Consider the following 24770-nt stretch of genomic DNA (forward strand, 5'->3'; position numbering starts at 1 on the left):
TGTTGACATCAGCATTGTAAGTCGACCCTGATTTTTTGACCAAAAAATCGTTAATTTATGATATTCCTTGTTTATAGGTGGACCCAAGATTTTTAGGGTATTGGAACAACAAAACCTTTAGTAAAAACACTAAGTCATATACTGTAAACTGAGGCTCGCCGTGCCTGAAACACAGTGCCGAAGGCAAATTGTTTACCATTTATTATTACGACACTTTTCACTGAAACACGGGTAGTTTCAACAAAAATATTGTATATTTCCATTCAAGTATTTATTCAAGACAATTAGGAGGGAATATTATTGTAATACAACAGTTTTTTAACTGAAAACCAGTACTGTACACTAATGCACAACAATTTTTATCTCTTGAGCAAAATATATGACGTTTATATTCAAATTATTGGCTGTCTTGCAAGGATTCCAGCAATGCAAATTATAAACTCCTAACTTTAGTCTGAGATATTATAAAAATAAACACCTTAAAGAATAAAGTGATCACCAATCTTTTGTCTGGGAACACAAGGAGGGAGGTAGCCAGCGAGCATTGGGGGGGGGGGCAGCAATAGTACACGGATTTTTAACATTCACGGGTATCTCTGTTACCTAACCCCCGTATATGTTAAGGGCCGACTGTACTACGTTTTGTTCAGTTAGCGATAATAAATTTTATTGGTGAAATTACTGCATCAAGCATGGGTCCCCTGAAAGGTGATTTCTCCTCCATCCCCACTTCCTTCTCTTCTCCCTTCTTCTCCACCCCCACCTCCAATTCTCATCATCATCATCAACAGGAACCTTCTACATACACACCTCAAAAGTAAGTGTACCTTACTGCATTTTTTATTTATTTTTTACTTTGTACTGTATGTACTTTTCTGTGAGCTGGAACCAATTACCCAATATCCCATTGAAACAGTGGATTTGGTTAACAAAATTTTTGGCTAACGAACGACTCTGGAATGAATTGTGTTCGTTAACCAAGGGACCACTGTACTGTATATATTTGTTGTTTTTTTATGTTCAATAACCAAGAGAGATTTAGGCTGATTCTATCTCTTCTCCCTTGGTTTTAAGGAAAAATGGTCAGAAATTGATTGGCATAAAGGTGGCAAGGGCTTAAGGTTGGGTGCACTGATTTATGGTTACTTATTGTGGTAAGAACTTTAGAGTCATGATTCCAAAGCTTCCAAGATGGTTCAGAAAGGTCGGAAGTGGAAATTGGGAATTTTGTCTAGTTCTTTTGTTCTGGATCATTGGAGCTTGAACATCTTTTGTTAATTTGTCTCTAAAGTGCTGGATGAAAGACTGATTATGTAGACATTTGCAATTAACCCAAATGTGTTTAACTAGAATTATTTGATAATCGAATTAGTGAGGTTTCACTTTACATTTTCATCTTTTAGTGTCACTATCTAATTGAAATTGAGAATGCTTATGTTTTATTTATGACTAACAACTATTAGCATTAAGAAAAAAATGAAAACTTTTCAGCAAAGTAACTTAATGCTATTTGGAGTACTTTAACCATAAAGATATAGTGACACTAAGTTAGTGTCAGTCTGTCTTGAGGTGCAGAAGCTGGAAGCAGTTCAGATGTTTTTTTGCATTAGTATTTAAGATGCAGGTAACTAATTCTGTTAACTTCATAATTAGTGAATCTTTAATAATTTCTTATAATGTTTACATTTTTACCAAATGGTTTTATATCTGTTTTCCCACAGGTTGGCATGTCACTGCATTGCACTTTTATCCAGGATGAGTGAGATGCAACAAGAATCTTTAATCATGAAAAATGTTTCATTGGAGACTCACAGAAGATTGACAATACAAAATGGAGGGGCAACACGCCCTGTACTGCCAGCTGTGTGGGCCCAGGAGGAGTCGAGAGAGGGCTGTCTAGTGTCTCGACATAGTGTCACTGTTAGTGGAGTTTCCCTTCCTCTCTACGATAGGAAATTTCAGGTAAAACTCTATTATTTTTATGTAAAAATGGAAGTAACATCTTATACCCAACTTAAAAATAAGTTATGTAATACTGTACATAATAGTCATGATAGGCATTGTGAACTTAAACAGCTGGAAAATTGAATGTATTTAGGAAGTAACACTAGATGTGATGATAGCTGACAGAGAGAAATTCAGTTTAAACAAGATTTGTTCAAGCAGAAACAATATTGAAAAATTTCATAGATTTGTAAAAAGGGAGCATAAATTCTAGCTTGAGAAAACAGTTATTGAATGTAATGTATGGTCAGTGCTATTGTATGGGTCAGAAGTATAGACATTTTTAGTTGGGAATGCAAGGAGGCTAGAGGCCTTCAAAATACAGGGGTAGAAGTTCACATATGCCCAGTCGCCCGAGGCGACAAGATTTTACTCGTTTGCTGGTCTGGGATCGCCTGATGGGCGAGTGGGCTGATGACAGTGGTAAGACACACTCAATGTGTATAAGAGCTTCTTATAGAGAATACACTATTAATGCTAGTTATCTTAATTGTATCACCGGTATTGCAAGCAGAAGGGATACCCATTTTCTGTATATAACACTTTATAGGAAAATAAAATATATATACTCAATGATATATTGTAGTGTGATAAGATTGGACAAATGAGTTGGTGCAATACCACCTAGAACACCAGGCCTGTTCAGGGATTGTATGATGTCACACACAGATATCACCGCTATTCATGTCGGTGTATGGACACTGTGCATTGTAATGAACAAACGCAGTCTAATTATGTAGATATACAATTATTATTGAGGAATTCATTTCTATACATAATATATAAAAGCAATGATCCCGCGAACCACAAGGATTCATCCAGAAAATCTAAGAACTACCTGCTACGTTTAACCAGTGCTGACATAGTCCAGTACCTTCACCTCCTACTGGATGTGGTGCAGTGCCTTGGGGGGCCTCTCAGAGCTGTTCCAGCATGGTCAAACCAATATTTCTGCTATCGTGAATGAACTTCAGACTGCAGCTGATGTACTTAACAAATATTTGACTTGGCCAGGACCCAGCCTGAGAAGGATTATGGAAGGTGACACAATCATGTTCGAAGGAGAGAAGCTGAGTGGTAGAAGCAACACTTTCAAGACTGCAAGGCGTGATATGCTGACATCACTGATTTCAAGTCTAAACAAAAGATTTATTGACATGGCCAGTACTATTCTCCAGAACGCATGGATTCTGAATTTCAAATTGTGGCCTGCAGAGTACAGTGGGAATGAAGATTTCTGGGATAGCACTGTGCAAGCGTTGGCCCAGGCTCTTGAGAAAACACTGATGGAGGCAGAGGTGAATCCTACTTTGGTAGAGGATTAATGGACTGTTCTCAAAAGCTACATTTACAAGAGTAAGACATCACTTGTTTTAAGACTGTCTTGACAACATATCAACCAATCATACGGAGAAAGGTGTGCCTCATTTCTCCATCTGGTTGACTTACTGCTTTCCATTCCAGCTAGTTCGGCTGATGCTGAACGTGGTTTTAGGTCATTAAGGCAGACTGGCGCAGTCGTTTCACTCATGACCACCTGACGGATCTCATGGTGGTTCAATTGCAAACAGAGAGTGTTGGCAACTTCAATCCGGACAAAGCCATTGCCAGATTCCTAACAACTGGGGCCCGCCGTGTGGATGGCTACACTCACACTGCTGGCTGCAGCACAGTGGAAGATCTGGACGACAATAATGAGTTGAACGAGGAGCATGTACAGGAAATGCTTGTTCAAATGCAATGAAAAATCTGTGCTCCATGAAATTAATTTAGTTAATGTGATTATTCTAGTGTTGGTTTATGATTTCTACTACTAAATAAATATCACACAGTAAATCTGTGCTCCATGCAATTAATTTAGTTAGTCCGGTGTTGGTTCATGATCTACAACTAAATAAATGTCACACAGTAAATATGTGCTCCGTGCAATTAATTTAGTTAATATGTGATTATTCCAGTGTTCACACTGTAAATCCGTGCTTCATGTTAATAATTTAGTTAATATGTGATTATTCCGGTGTTTGTTTATGATTTAACATGATTTCTACTAGTAAATAAATGTCACAGTAAATAGAACTTTGTACAAACCCGGTAAGTGCCTCTGTTTAATGTTTCTTGACAATTTGTTTAAGGGCTAGTAAAAATTTATAAGGACGAGTAAATTTTCAAATCTACTAGTCCTGCTGGCGACTGAAAAAATGATGAATTTCTACCCCTGAAATATGGCAACTTCAGTGACATATTGATGAATTACAGGTGCACATAATGTTATCAAGTGATGCATGTGCTTGTAGTTACTCACTGCTGGTGCTCCTAGCTACCCTCAGGGAATCACATGTGCTCATAGTGGTAGTTCATAATAACACCAGTTAACTCACAGGTGGTCATAAAGATGCCATGGTACTTACATGTGCTCCTAATGATGTCCAGTAGGCAGTAGCTCACAGGTGCTCATAGTGACCTCAAAAGAATCACTGAATGGTGTTCATAATAATGCTACATCATCTTGCAGGTGTTTTCAGTGATGTCATGTAAATTAAAGGTGCTCATAAATGCCAAGTACTCTTAATGACCCTGGAATTGGGATAAGCCATTCAGTTGATGGCTCTAGTTTAAATAAACATTACCCATAGGTGTAGTGCCTTAGTGTGTGTGGATCTGTGTAACACATTTTATTATTTTGTTATATTTACAAGATATCCAAAGTATTGTTTCAACCAAAATTTTAATTTCAGTGTGTTTGTGTTTTCTGTAATTGTTAAATCTTATAATGACTTCTTATAAGTTGATGAGTTAAATGTCTTCTAATCTTCAGTGACATGGTTGATGTGCATGAAGGTTGTGTGGAACTTGCATAACCCTCTCCTCCTAGTTTCTTTCATCCCAGCAAAGTTACCTGGTGATGACAGAAGTTGATATGTTTTTGATCAAGTCATATTAGGGAGAGGGAATTCTTTCAGGCTTAAAAATAATATATTTATTTTTGTTAACAGAAAGAGGGTTGTTTGGTGACACTTCCATCCACTGAGCGTAACCTGGAGGGTGTAGCGTTGGCAGTGTGTCGAGGTCATCCAGTGTTAATTGAAGGAGTTGTTGGCAGTGGAAAGACATCTCTAGTTGAACATTTAGCTTGTGTCACTGGAAGATTTAAAGCTCCGTTTTTAACTAAGGTAATGACATAATAACTCACATATTTAGTTTATTTGACTTCTGCTTTCACAGAGGGGACTGTAAGATTGCTCTCCACCTGTTTGCCCCCAGTGTTCCGTTATTCCTTCCGGAAACTATGGGGATTTTGTTTTGAAACTTTAAACCAGTTCAGGGGATAATAAAACTATAATGCACATTAAATTGTTTTTGGTTTAATAAGAAACTATTGCTAGTAGATAAAATTAAATGACTGACTGTTGGACATTGCTAGTTTAACGTACACATCCTGGACTTGCTCCTCCACTTCTCACAATTCATTCACAGAAGTGTTAATTCCATCGGCAAAAAATTTGACATCATCCAACGGACTTACCTTTAGGTTTTTTATAGTGTCCGTGACTTAATTTAACAGGCTTTGTTTCTTCTAATGTTTGTGTACAGAAAGAACATCCAAGTCTCACTGGTGCAATTATATGTCTGTGTCTAAGCTTACAGAGTGTCTCACTCTTATCTCACTTGATTTTTTCTTATTTCTTTTTGATACTTTTCTTTTTTCCCAAGCAAGATAACGCTGCTTCTTTGTCATCCGCTGTATATATTTTTTCTCTATCTCCCTTTTGTTTACAATATACTGCATCTGTATTTCATTCTTAACTGCCATTTCCATTTGTTCTCTTAGTTTTCTCTCTTTAGTTCCTTCCAGCACAAATTACAAATCATGTGACAACCTTTCTTTTCTTTCATCTTCCTGTCTTCTGCATTCTGTACCATTTTCTTAATATACTTTCAACGATCTCAATACTCTTGTGTTTCTTTATTTCTCTTACTTACAAATGGGGCTCATGTGCCCTCCTCTCGTTAATTAAAATTGCCAACATCCAATCCCTCCATTCCATATTTTTGTCTTTCATTCCTATTCTCTTGTACCCAAATACTTCAGTCATACTTTTTAGCACTGCATTCTTAAATTTTAGTTCTTCCTAATTAACTCAGAATTTCACCCACTTGCATAAGACTACGTTCTTTTAAGTCTTTCAGTTATATTACCTATCCGCTTCCCAATGATATTTGTAACCTCTTTTAGTCTCTTGCACAGTGAGATTTCCACTTGCTATATTATTATCTTATTGTTTGAAAATCATATTATTTAAGACTACTTAGTAAGATTCTCTGATATATTTCTTAATGTGATTGTTTTGAGCTTATATAGATAGTTCATTTAACTAAGGATCAGGAGATAACTAGAATATTCCATTTGACAAAACAGGTACAGCTTGGAGACCAGACAGACAGCAAGACTCTTCTTGGTACCTACTGCTGCACGCAAACTCCTGGAGAGTTTGTCTGGAGACCTGGCTCACTTACACAGGTAATCTTTCTCTGCATACAGTACTGTACTTATTTTATTTCAGCTCTGGGTCGGTTGGTGGTTCTAGTTTCTGAATTTTAGCTCAAGAATGGTTTGAAGGATTTTAATTAAATTTGGTGTAGAGGCAGTGGGCAGCTGTAACTGTTTAACTTTGAACCACATTGTTTATATAGAAGTTTGATAATAAAAATCAATCATTTAACTTTGAAACTGTTTAAAAAGAACTCATTTATTACAGTGGTCCTTCGGTTAACGAGCACAATTCGTTCCAGAAGGTTGTTCATTAACCGAAAAATTCGTTAACCGAAACCATTGTTTCAATGGGTTTTTGGGTAATTGGTTCCAGCTCACCGAAAATTGCCTAAAGTCAACAAAAAAGGTCGTAAAGTACACTTACTTTAAGGTGTGTATGTAGAAGGCTCCTGGATGATGGGAATTAGAATGGGGGTGGAGGAGAAGGGAGAAGAGAAGGCATTGGGGTGGAAGAGAAGTCACCCCATGGCGCCATTTCACCCATAAAATTTTAGTTCACTTGGTGTAATTCAAGATTATTTTCTTTAAATGAACACTGCACTGCATTATATATTATCAATATGTAAAATAAATTTCAAAATGACCAATAATTTGCTTGGAAAAGTGTGGAATGAGACAAAAAGAAACAATCATTTACATTTGGGTTGTTGGACCTAACTAGCCCATATGTCATTGTTTGTAATGATGGATTATGAATAATTTACAAATATTTAAATAACGTTTAATAATTTAAGTACCTTAACTGTTTCTGGATGTTCAAGTAGTCATGCTTGATTGTCCAGATTTGTGCATTAGTTAATGACACAGACTTTATTTTGTTTCAGGCAGTAACTAAAGGCTATTGGATTTTGCTAGAGGACCTGGATTATGCACCTATGGATGTCATTTCTATTTTGGTACCACTGCTTGAATCACGAACTTTGCCTCTGACAGGTGAATATTAACCCTTTCTTTTCATTATGATAATATACATGTATGGTATCTTTTTAGCTCTCTCCTTCCATTTTCATGATGATAGCATATATCTATCTTTTTAGAAAAGTTTATTTACATTCCAGATTTCTAAGAAAATCCTGAATTTAATAAAAAACATGTATAATTCTAGGTAATCAAATTATATCAGCATACCTTTATGTGTTATTTTTCATTAATATCCTTGCTAAATAATTCTCAATTTTATTCTCATTTGTCTTTCTTTTTTCTTTTTATAATGATATTCTGTACAGGTTATTAGCAATACTGTACTGCTCTTTTTGTGACAAGTTTCTGCTAAAGATGCCTGTAGTTTCCAATCCGTTCGGCTGCTCTCACATTTTACTTTCAATAGCACACTCATTGCATTTAACATTCCTGCCTTACATTGCTCAACTATCATTCCCTGCTTTTTCACTACCAGTACTGTATTAGTAAACAATGATCCTACATCCTCTAATTCATTCACAACATCCCTTCCCATTCACTCTAACATTAATTTGTCATTATTGCTTTACAAGGATGATAAATTTATTCTTTCTGGATTAAACCCTAGTCTTTTTACTCTTACATAGTCATGAAGCTAGAGAATGTTCATGCACCTCTGTGGACACATGACCCCATCCTCACCAAAGAAGGAGAGAAGGTAGAACAACTTGCCCAACACTTATAAGCAAAATAAAACTAGTGATAACCTCCTGGCATTTCTCAAAGCTTACAGAGCATTTCGTGAACTCAAAGGTCAGGTGAGAAACACCTATTGGGAACAATTCTTACAGGGGATTAATAGAACAACCACTCTAGCAGAAGTGTGGAACAAAATTAGAGCCATTAACAATTCACCCACCCCAGTTCAACTTCATCACAGCCCTGCGGAATATGCTGACATGCTAGTAGACTAATGGTCTAGTGTGTCACAAATCACTTCCCTGCCTCCTGACATACAGCAATATCTTAAAACCACACACATTAATAGGGGTTTCAATATTGAAATAGCTTGTTCCTCACCAGACCTTACTGACCAGTTTCCTATAATGCACCACAAACTAACAACAGCACTAATAAAAGGTGAATCATCCTCCCCTGGTGAGGATGGCATAACCTATAACACCCTGAAATAGTTATATGAGATCCCTAACCATCCACTGCTTGACCTGTATCAAATGAGCCTCACACAGGGTATTCTGCCTAAGACATGGACTCATGGAAACATAGTACCAATCCCTAAAGCCAACTCTCCAAACTTCAGGCCCATTTCACTCGCATCCTGTATGTGTAAAGTCCTTGAAAGAGTTGTTCTCAACCGTCTCATGTTTCAAGTCAAAGACAAACTGGCCCCTAATCTGCATGGGTTCATGCCCGGGAACAGCACACAGACATGCTTTGCAGAATATCTTGTTCACTCAAAAGATAAGACACAAACAGCCTTCATAGACCTTAAATCAGCCTTTGATGTAGCTAATAGAGACATTATACATGAGCAACTAGCTAATTTTGGCATCCAAAGTAACCTCCTGACATGGATAAAGGGTTATCTGTCCAACAGGTATGCCAGTGTTCTGTTTAGGGGGAGTCAAAAGTGCCAGAATGAGATCAGTTGAGCTTGGCATGCCTCAGGGAGGAGTGTTAAGTCATATTCTCTTTAATATACTGATGCACAAGCTTATTGCTGACATTCCAGTTCAGCCAAATGAGGCTGTAATATGCTATGCTGATGATATCTGCATTATGGCACAGACCAAGCTCAGGCTCCAAGCCTTGCTGGATGTATTTGCTTGGAGGACTGTGGAACGTTGTCTCATAATATGTTGACAAGACGAGGGTCCTCAATCCTCGTCCTGCTCACCCTCTGCCTCTTGACTTTAACATTAACAGCATGCTCTTGGAACTATGTAGCTTTTATAATTATCTTGGAATTTGTGTGAATGATGCAAACTTTGTCGGCAACCTTCGTGCCAAACTAATGCAGCGCATTAAACCCCTCAAAATCCTTGTTGGCATAGGCTATGGAATTAACATCACCTATGCTCGTACCTTTTTACTTCACTTCATTCGTTCTGTAGTTGAATATCATGCTCTCCATCTTGTGCCTATTCTGCCTAAACAACTCAACAGCCTTGAGGTAGTGCAAAATGAATCCATGCACATCATTCTAGGATGCCCAAAATCAACCAGAATTGTAAACATAAGGAAAGAGCTCGGACTGCCCTCCCCATCTGCGAGGATAGCTCTACTTAATACCATGTTTTGTGTCAAAGTTTTGAAGAACAATGGTCCCCAAACTACAACTCAAACTGAGTTGATGTTCTATCTAAGTAATCCCGACCATCTCGCCAACCTTCCACAAAAGACTCTCTTTGGGGCGTGGCTTCATAAAAGTGTTACAGATCTCTTGAAACTGAATGTCCCAATCACCCCAGACGAACCCATTAATGCCATTCCTCTTTGGCTGGATATATCAGTTCCTATTAATTACACTCCTGTTGGTACTAAGCAAATGTTAAACACCGATGTGATGAGATGTGTCACACTAGAAACTATTAACAGACACAGAGTGTATTAAATCAAGTGAATGTTATGCTTTTACTGATGGTTCTGTGCAGACAAACACAGGTAGAACAGACTGTTCAATTGTAATATATAAAGAAAAAGAGATGATCATGTCAAACAAGCAAAGGCTGAATAACTGTGCCAGCAAGACACAAACTGAACTAACTGGAATCTACTTAGCTACAGACTACCTTAAAGAAAATGGAGGTGGGGTGATATTCTGTGACTCTCAAAGTGCTTTGAAATCAATGAACAGCCTGTCAGGTTCTATGTCTAAAGTTGTTTGTGATATTAAAAGAAATGTGATAACTGCCAATGAGAACAACTATCGTATCGAATTTGTGTGGATTCCGTTCCCTGTTGGAATTAGGTATCATGACCGTGCTGATAGACTGGCCAATGAGGCATGTAAGAAAGAAAATGGTGACCGTGACCTTGGCCTGTCCAATGCTGTACTTAAAAATATTCAAGTCAGAATCATGAACTCTGATCTAGAAGAACTGAGAAATGCAGAGACACCTGGCAGTTGTAGCATTAGTAAATATGAAAAATTTTGTGACAAGAGGTACCGGTATGGCTAGCATAAGGACATAACCAGACAATGTGATGTAATCGTGGTCAGAATTAGGCTAGGATACAGACACATCTGGCAAGTTAGTAACGCTGTACCCATACCGGAACACTCAGCATGTAAACTTTGTGATAAACCTTTAAAGCATACACTTGAACACTATATTATTGAATGTGAAACTGTCAAAAACTTCAGGCCACCTGGCTTATTGTATCATGAACTTTGTAATTACTATATTGAATCGGGGGTGGTTGGGGACATTCTTGCTGTTTATCCCAAATTTGCTAGCCCACTGATTAGTCTTCAATTAGAATATGACTTTCAATGTATATGAACCACTGTCTTGCATGGCAGCGAACAGGGACATCACCCACATGACTCAGACCTATATACAGTATACTCGTACTGCTAATGAATATGATGCATTTCTTTGTGTACGAACTTCTGTCCTGCATGGCATATACCTGGGTCACGTGCACCTACAGTGATTTACTTGCATATATATATATATATAATATATATATATATATATATATATATATATATATATATATATATATATATATATATATATATATATATATATATATATATATATATATATATGTATATATATATGTATATATATGTATATATATATATATATATATATATATATATATATATATATATATATATATATATATATATATATATATATATATATATATGTATATATATGTATATGTATATATATGTATATGTATATATATATATATATATATATATATATATATATATATATATATATATATATATATATATATATATATATATATATATATATATATATATATATATATATATATATATATATATATATATGTATATATATATATATGTATATATATGTATATGTATATATATATGTATATATATATATGTATATATATATATGTATATATATATATATATGTATATATATATATATATATATATATGTGTGGCAGTGAGAAGTGATACCACCCTCAGTGTCAAGACCTGACTTGAATTACTCAGAATAGGCAAACAGTACTCCAAGCTTTGTCAATAAATTTGTTAAACTAAACTAAAAGCTGTATGATATGTTTCTTAGGTGTACTATAGATTTTTTTTTCTAGCTCTAAAGGTCTCTCTCACTATGCTACCTGGTGATTGATCTAAGAGCCAACACACACTCAATTTTCATTTGTTATCCATTCAATCTACTGTAATATCCCCTTATGCCATTCAACAACATGCTGTCTTATCACTCACTTTGCTGCATTCAAGATGTCCATTCCCTTACATCTAGTATGTCATTTATCCCTTCTGATGCATGTAAAATTTTATTATGTACATAAACGAATTTATACAATACTGTATACTGTCGGCATTATTTTGTTTTCCATTCATAGAGATGTGTTGTAACTTATGTTGTAGAGATTAAAATTATTATTAAATGTGCCATTTAACTGTACAGTATATGTTTTTCACAGGCCATGGCAATATCCGTGCCCACCCAGATTTCCAGTTGTTTGCCACCCGTCGTACTCTGGCAGGGACCAAGATGATCAGTGGGTGTGCTGGAATTCTTGATAAATTATGGACCAAAGTCGTGCTGGAAACCCTAAGTCGCTCAGAATTACTCCAGCTCATTGCTGCCAGGTTGGTACCTTATTTCTGATAGTGCAATATCAGTTAAGTGTGGCCAATGAATGTGCATGCACATTCCTTTTGGGTCACACGGCTAAACTGTGGAATGCTCTGCCTTCTTCTGTGTTTCCATACTTATACTATGTCTCATTTTAAAAAGCTGGTTTTCCGGCATCTTCGTTGTGTTGATTAACACAGTACAGTCGGCCCTTAACATACGTGAGGGTTAGGTAACAGAGATACCCGTGAATGTTAAAAATCCGTGGACTTTTGCTGCCCCCCCCCCCCTAAAAAAGCCCTGGCCCCCCATGTCCTTATTTACTGTATATACAGTTGTACCCCACTTAACGCGGTCAATAGAACCCAGAGGGTCCCGTGTTAAGTGAAATGCGCGTTAAGTGAACAACAGAACATATGGGATTAATTCCAATAGAAACCGGCCCGACCACCAAACTCCACTTTTTGAAGACACATAACTATGTTGTAGTAAAAATAACATCTTAATTTTATGATGGTACATGCACACAATTAATACTTAAGAGAAATAGAGAAATACAGTCGCCAAGTTAATGTCCATTCAAATAATGGACTCAACTCCCTCCCCCTCTCACACTACACTGCCGGCTCTTCCCTCTCTGAGAAATTTTTGGGGGAAAACCACTAAATTTTAATAAATAATACCTCAAACTAAAGTTAGGATAATACAATTGACATTGCTGGATTCCTTGTAAGACCAGGAATATTTTGAATATAAATGTCATATATTTTGCACAAAAGATAACATACTTACTCAGATTAAAAATTTTATCTAAAATTTGTATGTCTAATGCAAAATATATGATGTTTCTATTCAAAATGATCATCAAATTATAAGAATTCCAGCAATGTAAATTATATTCTGACCGGGTAATTTGTATGAATTTTATGAGCTAAAACAAATATCTTCAGTTAATAAAAAAAAAAATAATCTTCAGGACACTATCTGTCAATCAAAGTACCCCACCTTGCCTTCCCCCTCTTCCAACCGCGCGGTCAGTCCCAACCCTCCCCCCACCCCCCACCAATCGTCCCTTCAAGAGATGTGGGGTGAAAAAAATAAATTTTAACATTTTGTATTAAATAATACCTCAGATTAAAGTTAGGATAATATAATTGACATTGCTGGATTCCTTGTAAGACCAGGAATATTTTGAATATAAATGTCATATATTTTGCACAAAAGATAACATACTTACTCAGATTAAAAATTTTATCTAAAATTTGTATGTCTAATGCAAAATATATGATGTTTATATTCAAAATGATCATCAAATTATAAGAATTCCAGCAATGTAAATTATATTCTGACCGGGTAATTTGTATGAATTTTATGAGCTAAAACAAATATCTTCAGTTAATAAAAAAAAAAAATATTCTTCACAGGGTAACAGATGGTCGGTCGGTCCCTCCCTCCCCCCCACCCCCCACCAACCGTCCCAAGGAGATGTGTGGGAAAACCAGAATACTTAACTTTTTTGTAATAAATAATACCTCAAACTAAAGTTAGGATAATATAATTGACATTGCTGGATTCCTTGTAAGACCAGGAATATTTTGAATATAAATGTCATATATTTTGCACAAAAGATAACATATTTACTCAAGAGTAAACATTTTATCTAAAATTTGTATGTCTAATGCAAAATATATGATGTTTATATTCAAAATGATCACCAAATTATAAGAATTCCAGCAATGTAAATTATATTCTGGCCGGGTAATTTGTATGAATTTTCTGAGCTAAAACAGGCAGTCAGGCAGGGTGGCGGGTGGGGCAAATCTAAAAATAGCGTCTCGAGCCGGACACTCACCGCGTATATGATGAAAAAATCCGTGTTAAGTGAAAGTTCAGCTCTGGCGAGGCACCGCGTATATGATAAAACGCGCTAAATGAAACCGCGTTAGGCGGGGTAATACTGTACCTGTGTGTAGTTCGAGTTTTTAAGACCAAATTATTTGGCAAAAAATTGGGGGTCGACCTCTAAACGGGTAATAGTTTCGTTAGGTTAAAAAATATTTACCGGTAAATACCAGTAAACAATGGAAACGACGCACCACCAGCTATGAGTGTCGGTACAGTTGCCAGGGCAGATCTCTTGCATCATCATAGCAAGCCCAAAGTAGCCAAATGCATGGTATGGTATGCACAGGACGATGTAAAACAAAGTATTAATTTTTTAAAGTTTATTTATAGATACTGTACATAAATTTTTGTTCATTACATTTGAAACATCAATCTTTGTTAATTAAATTTGAAACAAAAGAAAACTACGATATCGTATTTTCATTAAAATATTACATCACAAGTATATTTTACCTTAACTGTGACTGAATGAATATATTCTCAGAAATAAATATGGAAATGTAATACAAGTATTTTGGCTGAAATGACATACATATTACAGTGGAAAGTGGGATAAAATCATGACGAAGACAATGACTTTCGCTTTCTTTCGTTGTTCAAAAGATTTTACCGTAATCGCTTTTCGAATGGTTTTCAGTTAAAAAACTGTTGTACCGTACTGTATTACAATAATATTTTATCCTATCATTAGCCTCATAATCCCACAACTGAAAACCATTTGAAAAGCGATTACGGTAACATCATTTGAACGAAAGAAAGCAAAAGTCATTGCTTTCGTCACAATTTTATCCCACTTTCCACTGTAATACGTACGTCATTTCAGGAAAAATATTACATTTCCATATTCTCAGAAATAAATGCAAAAAGAGCTATAAAAACAATTAATACTGTACACCTTTAATGTACTGGCTGGCATCTCCACTCGTCCCTGCTCCCGCCAGTCACCACTTCTCTCCGCTCTATCCCTCCGCCTCCTCCACATCGTCACTACTGTTGTATTACAATAATATTCTATCCTAATTCACTTCAATAAATACTACGATACCATATTTCTGAATATTTTCATTAAAATCCATCAAAATCATTTTCCTTGTCATCGTCTTAAGCACCAAACAGCTCCTCCCAGTATTCTCCTTGAACAGGGCTAGAGGGTACGTGTTTTTCGAATCGTTTTCAGTTAAAAAAAATGTTACATCACATGTATATTTTACCTAAACTGCACCTGAGTGAATATATTCTCAGAAATAAATAGTATTTTTGCTGAAATGTGATGTATTTCAATGTGAAATAGGATAAAATACATGACGAAAACAAAAGACTTTACCTAACCTTCCGATGTTCAAGAGATGTTACTCGTTTTTTTAATAGTTTTCGGTTAAAATATTGTTATATTACAATGATATTCTATTCATACTGTGCTTGATATACTACATTCACTGAAATGTAATATTTTTGCTGAAATGACGTACGTATTACAGTGGAAAGTGGGATAAAATCGTGACGAAAACACTGACTTTCGCTTTCTTTCGTTCAAAAGATGTTACCGTAATCGCTTTTCGAATGGTTTTCAGTTAAAAAATCTGTTGCATCACAAGTGAGTTAGGATAGAATATAATTGTAATACAACAGTTTTTTAACTGAAAACCATTCGAAAAGCAATTACGGTAACATCTTTTGAACGAAAGAAAGCGAAAGTCATTGCTATTGTCACTTTCCACTGTAATACGTACGTCATTTCAGCAAAAATATTACATTTCCATATTCTCAGAAATAAATAGTAGTTTTGCTGAAATGTAATGTATTTCAATGTAAATTAGGATAAACTACATGAAAACAAAAGACTTTACCTAACCTTCCGATGTCCAAGATATGTTACTCGTTTTCTAATAGTTTTCGGTTAAAATACTGTTATATTAGTGATATTCTATTCATACTGTGCTTGATATAATACATTCACTGAAATGTAATATTTTTGCAACTACAATGCTGATGTCATCACAAGCGTGGTTACAGTGAGAGGTTGCGGGAGCTGGCGGTGTCCCGTGTTCGGTGCCGCGCGCGAGTTGAATGGCGCGCGATTTGAATGTACTTCAATGTACAGAATATTCCTCCGGCAGGGCAATCCTCGTATTTGCAAATCCGTGAATGCTAAACCCCCATATGTTAAGGGCCGACTGTATATAACCCTTTTTTTTCTCTATATTCAATTTCTTTTTGTTTTTATTTTTTCGTCCTCCCAGGCCCCGTTGTGGGTCGTTTGACCTGTGCCCGAGTAATAATTCAAAACTGACAAACATGCCCAAGATGCCTATCACTAAAAATGAGAGATTGCAGGTTATTGTATATTGTTTGTCATGGTTAAACTCTGGAAGTGGCCATTTACAGATTGAGCCACTTAAAAAAAAAAAGAGGGAGGGGATACAATTGCAGCAGACAATGAACTAAGAGTGTCATGATGCAACAGTTTGAGGAGATAAGCTGTGAGATTCATCACTCACACGTCTGCTACGGAGACATTTTCTCGGAATTCTCAGGAAATGCACAAGATGCAATCCTCGGAAGTTCGCCGCCATGCCTGGAATGTATAGATTTTTTCGGAATTTCTCGGAATGCTAATTTTTTTTCAGCTGTTGGAAAGTTCCAGGGATTGAAGATTCTGGTTAACGGAGGGATTACTGTACTTTCAGTGCTTATAACACTTAGAGAATGAAATAATCATACCAAGGAAAACAGTTGTTGACAACCTAGCTTGTGTCTATCGTGATTTTTTTCAGATCAAAGCATGGTTATGTTCAGATCCCCCAAAGCATGGTTATGTTCAGATCCCCCAGATTATGGATTGATGAGATTCATGGTTCCCCCAAAGCATGGAGGGCATGTTCAGATAGCTTTGTTCAGATCCCCCCAAAGCATGGTTATGTTCAGATCCCCCAAAGCATGGTTATGTTCAGATCCCCAAAGCATGATTAGCAGAGATGCATGATTATGTTCAGATCCCCAAAGCATGTTCAGACCCCCCCATGGTTATGTTCAGATCCCCCTCCCCCAATTAATTTTTTCTGGACTGAGGTCCGCCCCAATAAGTCCGGTGTAGTACAATAATAAAGTACTTTATCCCTGTACTTTATGAAGTATGTGGGTATTTTTCTGTGGAGAATTTCATTTTCTTTTATTGTGGAAGAGAAGGATTTTGATTTTGTGCAGATTATGAATTGCCCCACAATTCAGTGGGGTATGTTGAAGAATGGCTCAAAAATCTGTAGATTGGGCCCTATTTACATAAATTAAAATCTACTGTAATTTCCCCTTATGCCATTCAACAACATGCTGTCTTATCACTCACTCACCCTGCTGCATTCACGATGTCCATCCCCTTACATCTAGTACAGTGGTCCCTCGGTTAACAAACAAAATTCGTTCCACAGAGTCGTTCGTTAACCGAATCCATTATTTCAATGGGATATTGGGTAATTGGTTCCAGCTCACAGATAAGTAAGTAAAGCCAAAAATGCATAAAGTCAAAAACACACCTAAAATTTCCCTAAATCGCCCTTAAATCACTATATATTTATGTACATATACACTCTTACTCTTAAATCACTACTGTAATGCACTACAGGTGATTCATTTTTATCTCTTGTGCAAAATATATGACGTTTATATTCAAATTATTCGCTGTCTTGCAAGGATTCCAGCAATGCAAATTATATTCTAACTTTAGTCTGAGGTATTATATAAGATAAAAACTGTAAGCCTAAGACCCTGGCTGGGGGAGAGGGAGGGAGGGAGCGAGCGAGCAGGAGGTGAAGTGATATGTTTGATAGTTGGAGCCGTAGGTCTCATGTGTGTTTATTTAACAATCCTTAAGTGACTAAGCTTCTCTCATTTTAAAATGCCAGTGAAATGACCTGGGAGAATATAATTTACATTGTGAGGATTCTTGTAAGATAGTGATTAATTTGAATATAAACAAGCTATAATTTGCACTAGACAACAATTTTAGAACCGAATCATTTAGTACATGTACAGTACAGGTTTGCACTTAGGTCATTTATTTCTTTTACATTTCTTTTAGTATGGTGTGTGCATGTAAATGAATGAGAATAAATGAAGAAATGTATGTAAATCTACCCAAAAATGCAGTTGAAAACTGTACATTATTAAAATGTACAGTACTCCACTAGTATACTAAAATTTTTATCTCGTGCAAAATATATGGCATTTATATTCAAATTATTCACTGTCTTGCAAGGATTCCAGCAATGCAAATTATATTCTCCTAACTTTAGTCTGTGATATTATATAAGATAAAAACTGTAAGCCTACTGTATAACCACCAAACCCTGGCTGGTAGGGGGGAGAGGGAAGGGAGGGAGGGAGGGGTGACAGTGACATGTTTGACAGTTAGCATGGAAGGTCTAGTGAAGTATTTATTTGTTTATTTATGTCCTTTAGATTGCGTTTTTGTTTTTTGCTTATAAAATGTCATAGAAGTGACCGGGGAGAATATAATTTACATTGCTGGAATTCTTATAAGATAGTGATAGTTTGCACTAGACAAAAATTTTAGAAATCATTTTGTACATTACATTATTTTGATTACATGTACAGTACAGCTTTGCCCTTAGGACAGTGTGTGCATGTAAATAAGTTTCAATAAATGAATAAAGTTACATATATCGAGCCAAAAATAATAGTTGAAAAACTTTATGTAGACAGCTTGGATGGCTAAATTTTAGAATGACCAATAATTTTAATATAGAAAATGCAAAAATTTTAAAGAGCACAATTTTCTTGATATTTACTCCACTGGAAACGAATGTAAACATAGAACAGTTTACTGAATTGGCAGACAAGCCCATCAGCTGATGCTCACAACAAAACATGTTTGTTGTAAGGTTTTCGTTAATCGAAGTTTTGTTCATTAACCGAATTGAAGATCCTTATGGGAGGTATTTCATTAATCGAACCGTTTGTTAACTGAGGGACCAAATGTATGTCATTTATCCCTTCTGATGCATGGAAAATTTTATTATGTACATAAACAAATCTATACAATACTGTAAATGGATTATTTTGATTTCCATTAATGGAAGATGTTTTGTAACTTATGTTGTAGAGATTAAATGTACCATTTAACTGTATGTACAGTACGAGGTCTGTTCAAAAAGAAACTGAACTTTTTAAAAAACAAATTTATTGCTTTACTGACAACTTAATCAGACTTGTCTCCTTCAAAGTACTCCCCTCCACTGCTGATACACCGCTCCCAACATTTTTGCCAGTTCTGGGACGAGTTTTGAGGGCTGGTGCGCAGGTCTCATAGCGAATTTTCTTCTATCGTCTGAAATCGATGACCTTTCAAGGTGGATTTCAACTTTGGGGACAAAAAAAAGTCCGCAAGGGCCAAATCTGGAGAGAAGGGCGGCTGGGGGACGATAGTCGTCTCATGCTTCACCAAAAAGTCACAGATAAGGAGTGACGCGTGAGCAGGTGCATTGTCGTGGTGCAGCATCCAGGTCTTGTTTGTCCACGCCTCAGGCCTCTTCCTTCGCACTGCCTCCCTCAAACGCTTCAGGACCTCCAAGTAAAACTCTTTATTGACTGTCTGACCACGTGGAACAAACTCATGATGAACGACGCCCTTCCAATCAAAAAAGACGATCAACATCACCTCCACATTTGAGCAACTGACGTCCAGATTTGGGATCGTCTTCGGTGGATGTTCTTCCCCTTTTGAAACGCTGTTACCACACGTGCCATTGCGTACTGCTCAAACAATCCTCCCCATAAGCCTGTTGCAACATTTGAAAAGTCTCCTTAAAAGTTTTTCCCAATTTGAAACGGAATTTCACGCAAACACGTTGCTCTTCAAGATCCTTCATTGTTCAACTTGCAACAAATCGCCAAGTGCACTAAACACACGTTCACTCTAGCACGTGTAGCTCGATGACTAATTGACGTGGCGTGATGAGGCTAGTGTTAAACTAATGGTTAAGGTCACCGCTACACAGCGCTCCCCTCGTGAGCAAGCTGCACCGGGTTGTTGGCGCACTATTTAAAAACTTCGGTTTCTCTTTGGATAGACCTCATATATGTTTTTCACAGGCCATGGCAATATTCGTGCAGAAATTCTCTTGCTAAATATTATACAATACTATGGTTAAAAGTAAACTAATAAACTACTACATATTGTGCTTCAAGTTTTTATGTTTGTTTTTGTTAATTTCAGATGGCCAGATTTGGAATCTGTATCAGAAAAACTGGTTGCAGTGTACTTGATGTTGTCAGCAGGGCAGCATATTGATGACAGTGATGGTAACAGTCAGGCTGACTGTGTAGATATGACTTCTGTCAAGGTTTCTGGTCGTTTGGTGTCAGTCCGTGACCTGTTGAAATGGTGCACAAGAGTGGCATCTCACCTTGATGATACAGATATGCCATTAGCTAGAAGAGCATTCCAAGTAATATTTTTAATTTTTGTTATATTGTGGTATTGTTAAGGATTTGTAGATTTCAGGTTCATTAAATCTCTTCCTATAAAGTTATGAATGTACAACTGAGGAATTTATGTAATATAAAATTTTATAGCAGTTGGTGTTACTGAGTGAAATTCATTTGAGTGAAATCAAAACTTGCATGATTGCTTTGGAGAAAACATGCTTATCCTGTATTAAAAAGCACCATCTCCCTTTGCCGGAATAGGAAAGTTCTGAACATGACCAGTTAGTAGGCAGAATTTATACTGTATACATTCTCCAGACTTTTAATAATTTCCTAGAGAAGACTGGTAACTTTTGCAGTCATTTTAGATTATTGGATTTCTTGCTGTTTTGAATTACAGTACTCAAAGAGCCCTTAGTGATTATGTGTTGTAAGCAAATTCTTCATAAATAATTATGAATGGATTGGAAGAAAATAGAAAAAGTCTGTACAGTATTGTGCTTTCTCAGTTATTGTCCTGCCTTTAATACAATATGAGCTGGCAGTTCATAGTCTTAATTTTTTTTGTTTCTTAATAATGCCATTTACCCCTTTATTTATTCTCCTTAAAACCTCTCATCTTTTACTTTCCAATCTTTCATAATTAAACAGTACAGTATTTTTACCAATGTGTAAGCATTTGAAATAATACAAAGTTGTTGATCCATTTCATGTACTATACGGTATTAGAAAATCAACTTCAAAATATATTGAGTTCTCATTCTAGATTGTATGTCTTTTCAGGAAGCTCTTGATTGCTTTTGCGCAGCAGTGCCAAATCCCATGACACGCTTCACCTTCACCTTACACATTGGCTCATTCATGAACCGCACAAAAGCAGAGGTAGAGTACTTCTGTACACAATATAAACCAGAAGTAACTCAGCTGCCAAGCCAGCTAATCATAGGCCAGAGAGCCAAGTTGTTGAAAAAGACTACGAATACCTTATCAATAGGTGGAAAGAAGAAGGTTACATTTTCGTTCACAAGACCCGCAGTGTGCTTGTTAGAGAGGATTGGTGTAGCCATAATGAACCAAGAACCAGTGTTAATAGTCGGAGAAACAGGAACGGGGAAAACATCAACTGTACAGTACTTGGCTCACCAGACCCGGCACAAGCTACGTGTTATTAACCTGAGTCAGCAAAGTGACTCAGCTGATCTCCTTGGAGGATTCAAACCAGTTGAGATGAAAACCATTGTTGCACCGGTGAGACAAGAATTTGAAGACCTCTTTGTTACCACATTTTCAGCTACAAAAAATAACAAATTTCTTCAACACATTATGGTGTGTTTTGTAAACCAAAGATGGATGGATTTATTTATTTTGATGGAGCATACACAGAAAAAAGCAGCCGAGAAGATTGGAGATCCTAGCAAAGGAGAACCACAAATGAACACAAATGCCTCGAAATCCCTGTCGGGTAGATGGCTGAAGCTAAAATTAAAAATATCAACATTGAAGGATCAAGCACAACATGCCCAAAGTGCCCTCGCCTTCTCATTCATTGAGGGAGTTTTAATCAAGGCTATTCAAGAAGGTTAGTATAGTACGAACTTACTGTCATAATCTTTCAATGTACAGTACATGTAAATAGTATGTAGTATTTGTATAATTATACTGTACTTTACCTGTCTTCTAGCCAAAAGGAGTACTGCTGTTAGACGAAGTGTTATCTTTACCCAAAATTCTTTCTCTTCTTCAAACCTGTTTATACTATACCCCCACTGAGAGTGTGACTTACATGTTCAGGTTTCATCTTATCCCTTCATTTGTGGATTTCCTATCTGTTTCATATTTTCCCTTAACCCTTATACTGTGGCTATGGGATATCCACATAGAAATATGAATTTTGTTAAAACAGATCAATTACTTACATTTGTTAGCCATGGTGCATTGGTACAGTGTGTTAAGTAGCTGTGTGGAGGCCATGCTATTAGAGGGGAGAAGCTGGAGGTGGGCCAGTCTGGCATAAATGGCAAAAAATGTGGGTGTTCCTTGATGACCAAGGCAACTGAGAGCCCTATTGAGGTGTGGATAATGTGAAAAGGTCTACTGGGACATGTGACATGCTTTATGAATGCTAAAATTGGTGCACCATGTAAACAAAATGGCTGTTCTCATCGGAAGGACATTGCAGTTGCACTATTGGCCACATATTGTTACCGTTAAGGGTTAAAGTCTTCTTTGTGTTTCATTTAATTTTTTTCTAGTTCTAATTTTTTCACTTCTAAATTTTAAAGGCAACACTGATCCTTTTTCACTGTTGCATAATCCTCCCAGCTAAATAAGTGAAATTTGTACACACCAAAAAAATTGCATTATCTCGTATTTAGAAAAAACAGTGTGACACTAAAGTTCCATGCTCTGTTTTTGCTTGATAATTGTTAAATTTTTTCATTAAATTTATTTATCTGAGATAAGAGAAGACTTTGTTGATGACGTTTCCTTTTCAGTCTTATTTATTATTACTTACCCATCCCTAAAAAAATCTCCCAGTTAAAGGTAGAGTACAGTAGATATTTTTTCATTTGAGCTAAAAAATGGTGTTAAAGTAATTGACACCCACACTGGTATCTTTTAGACTGGCTTAGAAATTGTCAATTTTACTTTGCAAAATGCAATAATAGTTAGTTACTAACATGAAACTTGCTGTACAGGTACAGTATATGTTTTTATAAAAACCTGGAAAAAATGCCATTAGATCACTCTATTACTTTTCCCTTTAACACTCCCTATTGCCTTAACACATCAAGTCCACTCCGTGCTTTGTTATTAATAAAGCACGGAGTAGACTTGAGTGTAGACTCAAAATTTTTAATATACATTTGTTTCTGATTATTTGTGAGTATTTCCCAGTATTATTTATTTGTATGTGTTTGTGTCTCCACACTCATATTTGTTTGCACACACACACACACACACACACACACACTGTAGATCCACATATGAATAAAAGAAAACAAAAAGTTTCCAATTGCTTTTGTGTAATTCACATCTTCAGGGGAGAGTGCAGATTTTACTTATCCCTGGACATGTGAATTACAGTACGTATACAAATGCGCTTGGGAATTTATGTTTTCTTTTTTCCTATGTGGGTATCAGCAGCATAGCGTATACATGGGTCTTGCGCACTGAAAGCAATTTTTTTCAGAGACCTGAAAAAATTTTAGTTTTCAAATTATATAAGTAACTGACGAGCTGTAGTTAACCAGCCTAGGTTTGTTTACAGGAGTTTTTTTTTAACTTTTACTCTTTCTCCATTGTTAGGGGAATGGGTGTTGCTTGATGAAATCAATTTGGCAAGTGCAGAGACTCTGGAATGTTTGTCTGGACTTCTTGAATCAAATTCTGGATCCCTGACTTTGCTAGAGCGAGGAGACAACAAACCTGTGACCAGACATCCAGAATTTCGTCTTTTTGCTTGTATGAACCCAGCTACTGATGTAGGAAAGAAAGAATTACCAGCTGGTTTGCGGAATAGATTTACTGAGTTCTTCATGGAAGAACTGCATGACAAACAGGACCTTATGATTATAATCAATGACTACCTAGTTCAGGTAAGAAATAAGCTTAAGATATACATTTAAACTGAAGAAATTTCACACTAAACCTTAATTTCCAGGTGCATTTCTTTATATATATATATATATATATATATATATATATATATATATATATATATATATATATATATATATATATATATATATATATATATATATATATATATATATATATATATATATATATATATATATATATATATATATATATATATATATATATATATATATATATATATATATATATATACAGTGACCCCTCGTTTAACGAACACCTCGGTTAACGTAATTTCGATTAACGAACTGCCTTCCATAAGGATCTTCAATTCGGTTAACGAAAAAAATTTCGCTTAACGAACTTCTTACGAACCGACCTCAACATGTTTTCGCTTGCACTGACCGGGCAACCAGCTTTAGTATCAGTCCGCCAATACATTAATCGGTTCTAGGGCTTAAATTCCTTACTATTTTTGTAAATATCAAGAAGTTTATACTATTCAATAATTTTAAAGTTTA

General features: G+C 36.1%; 1 protein-coding gene across 1 annotated transcript in view; it reads left to right on the forward strand.

Moving 5' to 3' along the window:
- LOC121863240 (midasin-like) overlaps positions 1–24770 on the forward strand; it is a 125984-nt gene that overhangs the window by 16812 nt on the left and 84402 nt on the right. The window contains exons 4-11 of the mRNA XM_042361750.1: positions 1722–1962; positions 4998–5174; positions 6422–6523; positions 7381–7489; positions 12146–12314; positions 20438–20669; positions 21433–22228; positions 23959–24248. Coding sequence (XP_042217684.1) covers positions 1722–1962; positions 4998–5174; positions 6422–6523; positions 7381–7489; positions 12146–12314; positions 20438–20669; positions 21433–22228; positions 23959–24248 — 2116 coding nt within the window. The remainder of the gene's footprint in view (positions 1–1721; positions 1963–4997; positions 5175–6421; positions 6524–7380; positions 7490–12145; positions 12315–20437; positions 20670–21432; positions 22229–23958; positions 24249–24770) is intronic.

Source organism: Homarus americanus, unplaced genomic scaffold (assembly GCF_018991925.1).
Source record: "Homarus americanus isolate GMGI-L3 unplaced genomic scaffold, GMGI_Hamer_2.0 scaffold46197, whole genome shotgun sequence".
NCBI classification, from domain to species: domain Eukaryota; kingdom Metazoa; phylum Arthropoda; class Malacostraca; order Decapoda; family Nephropidae; genus Homarus; species Homarus americanus.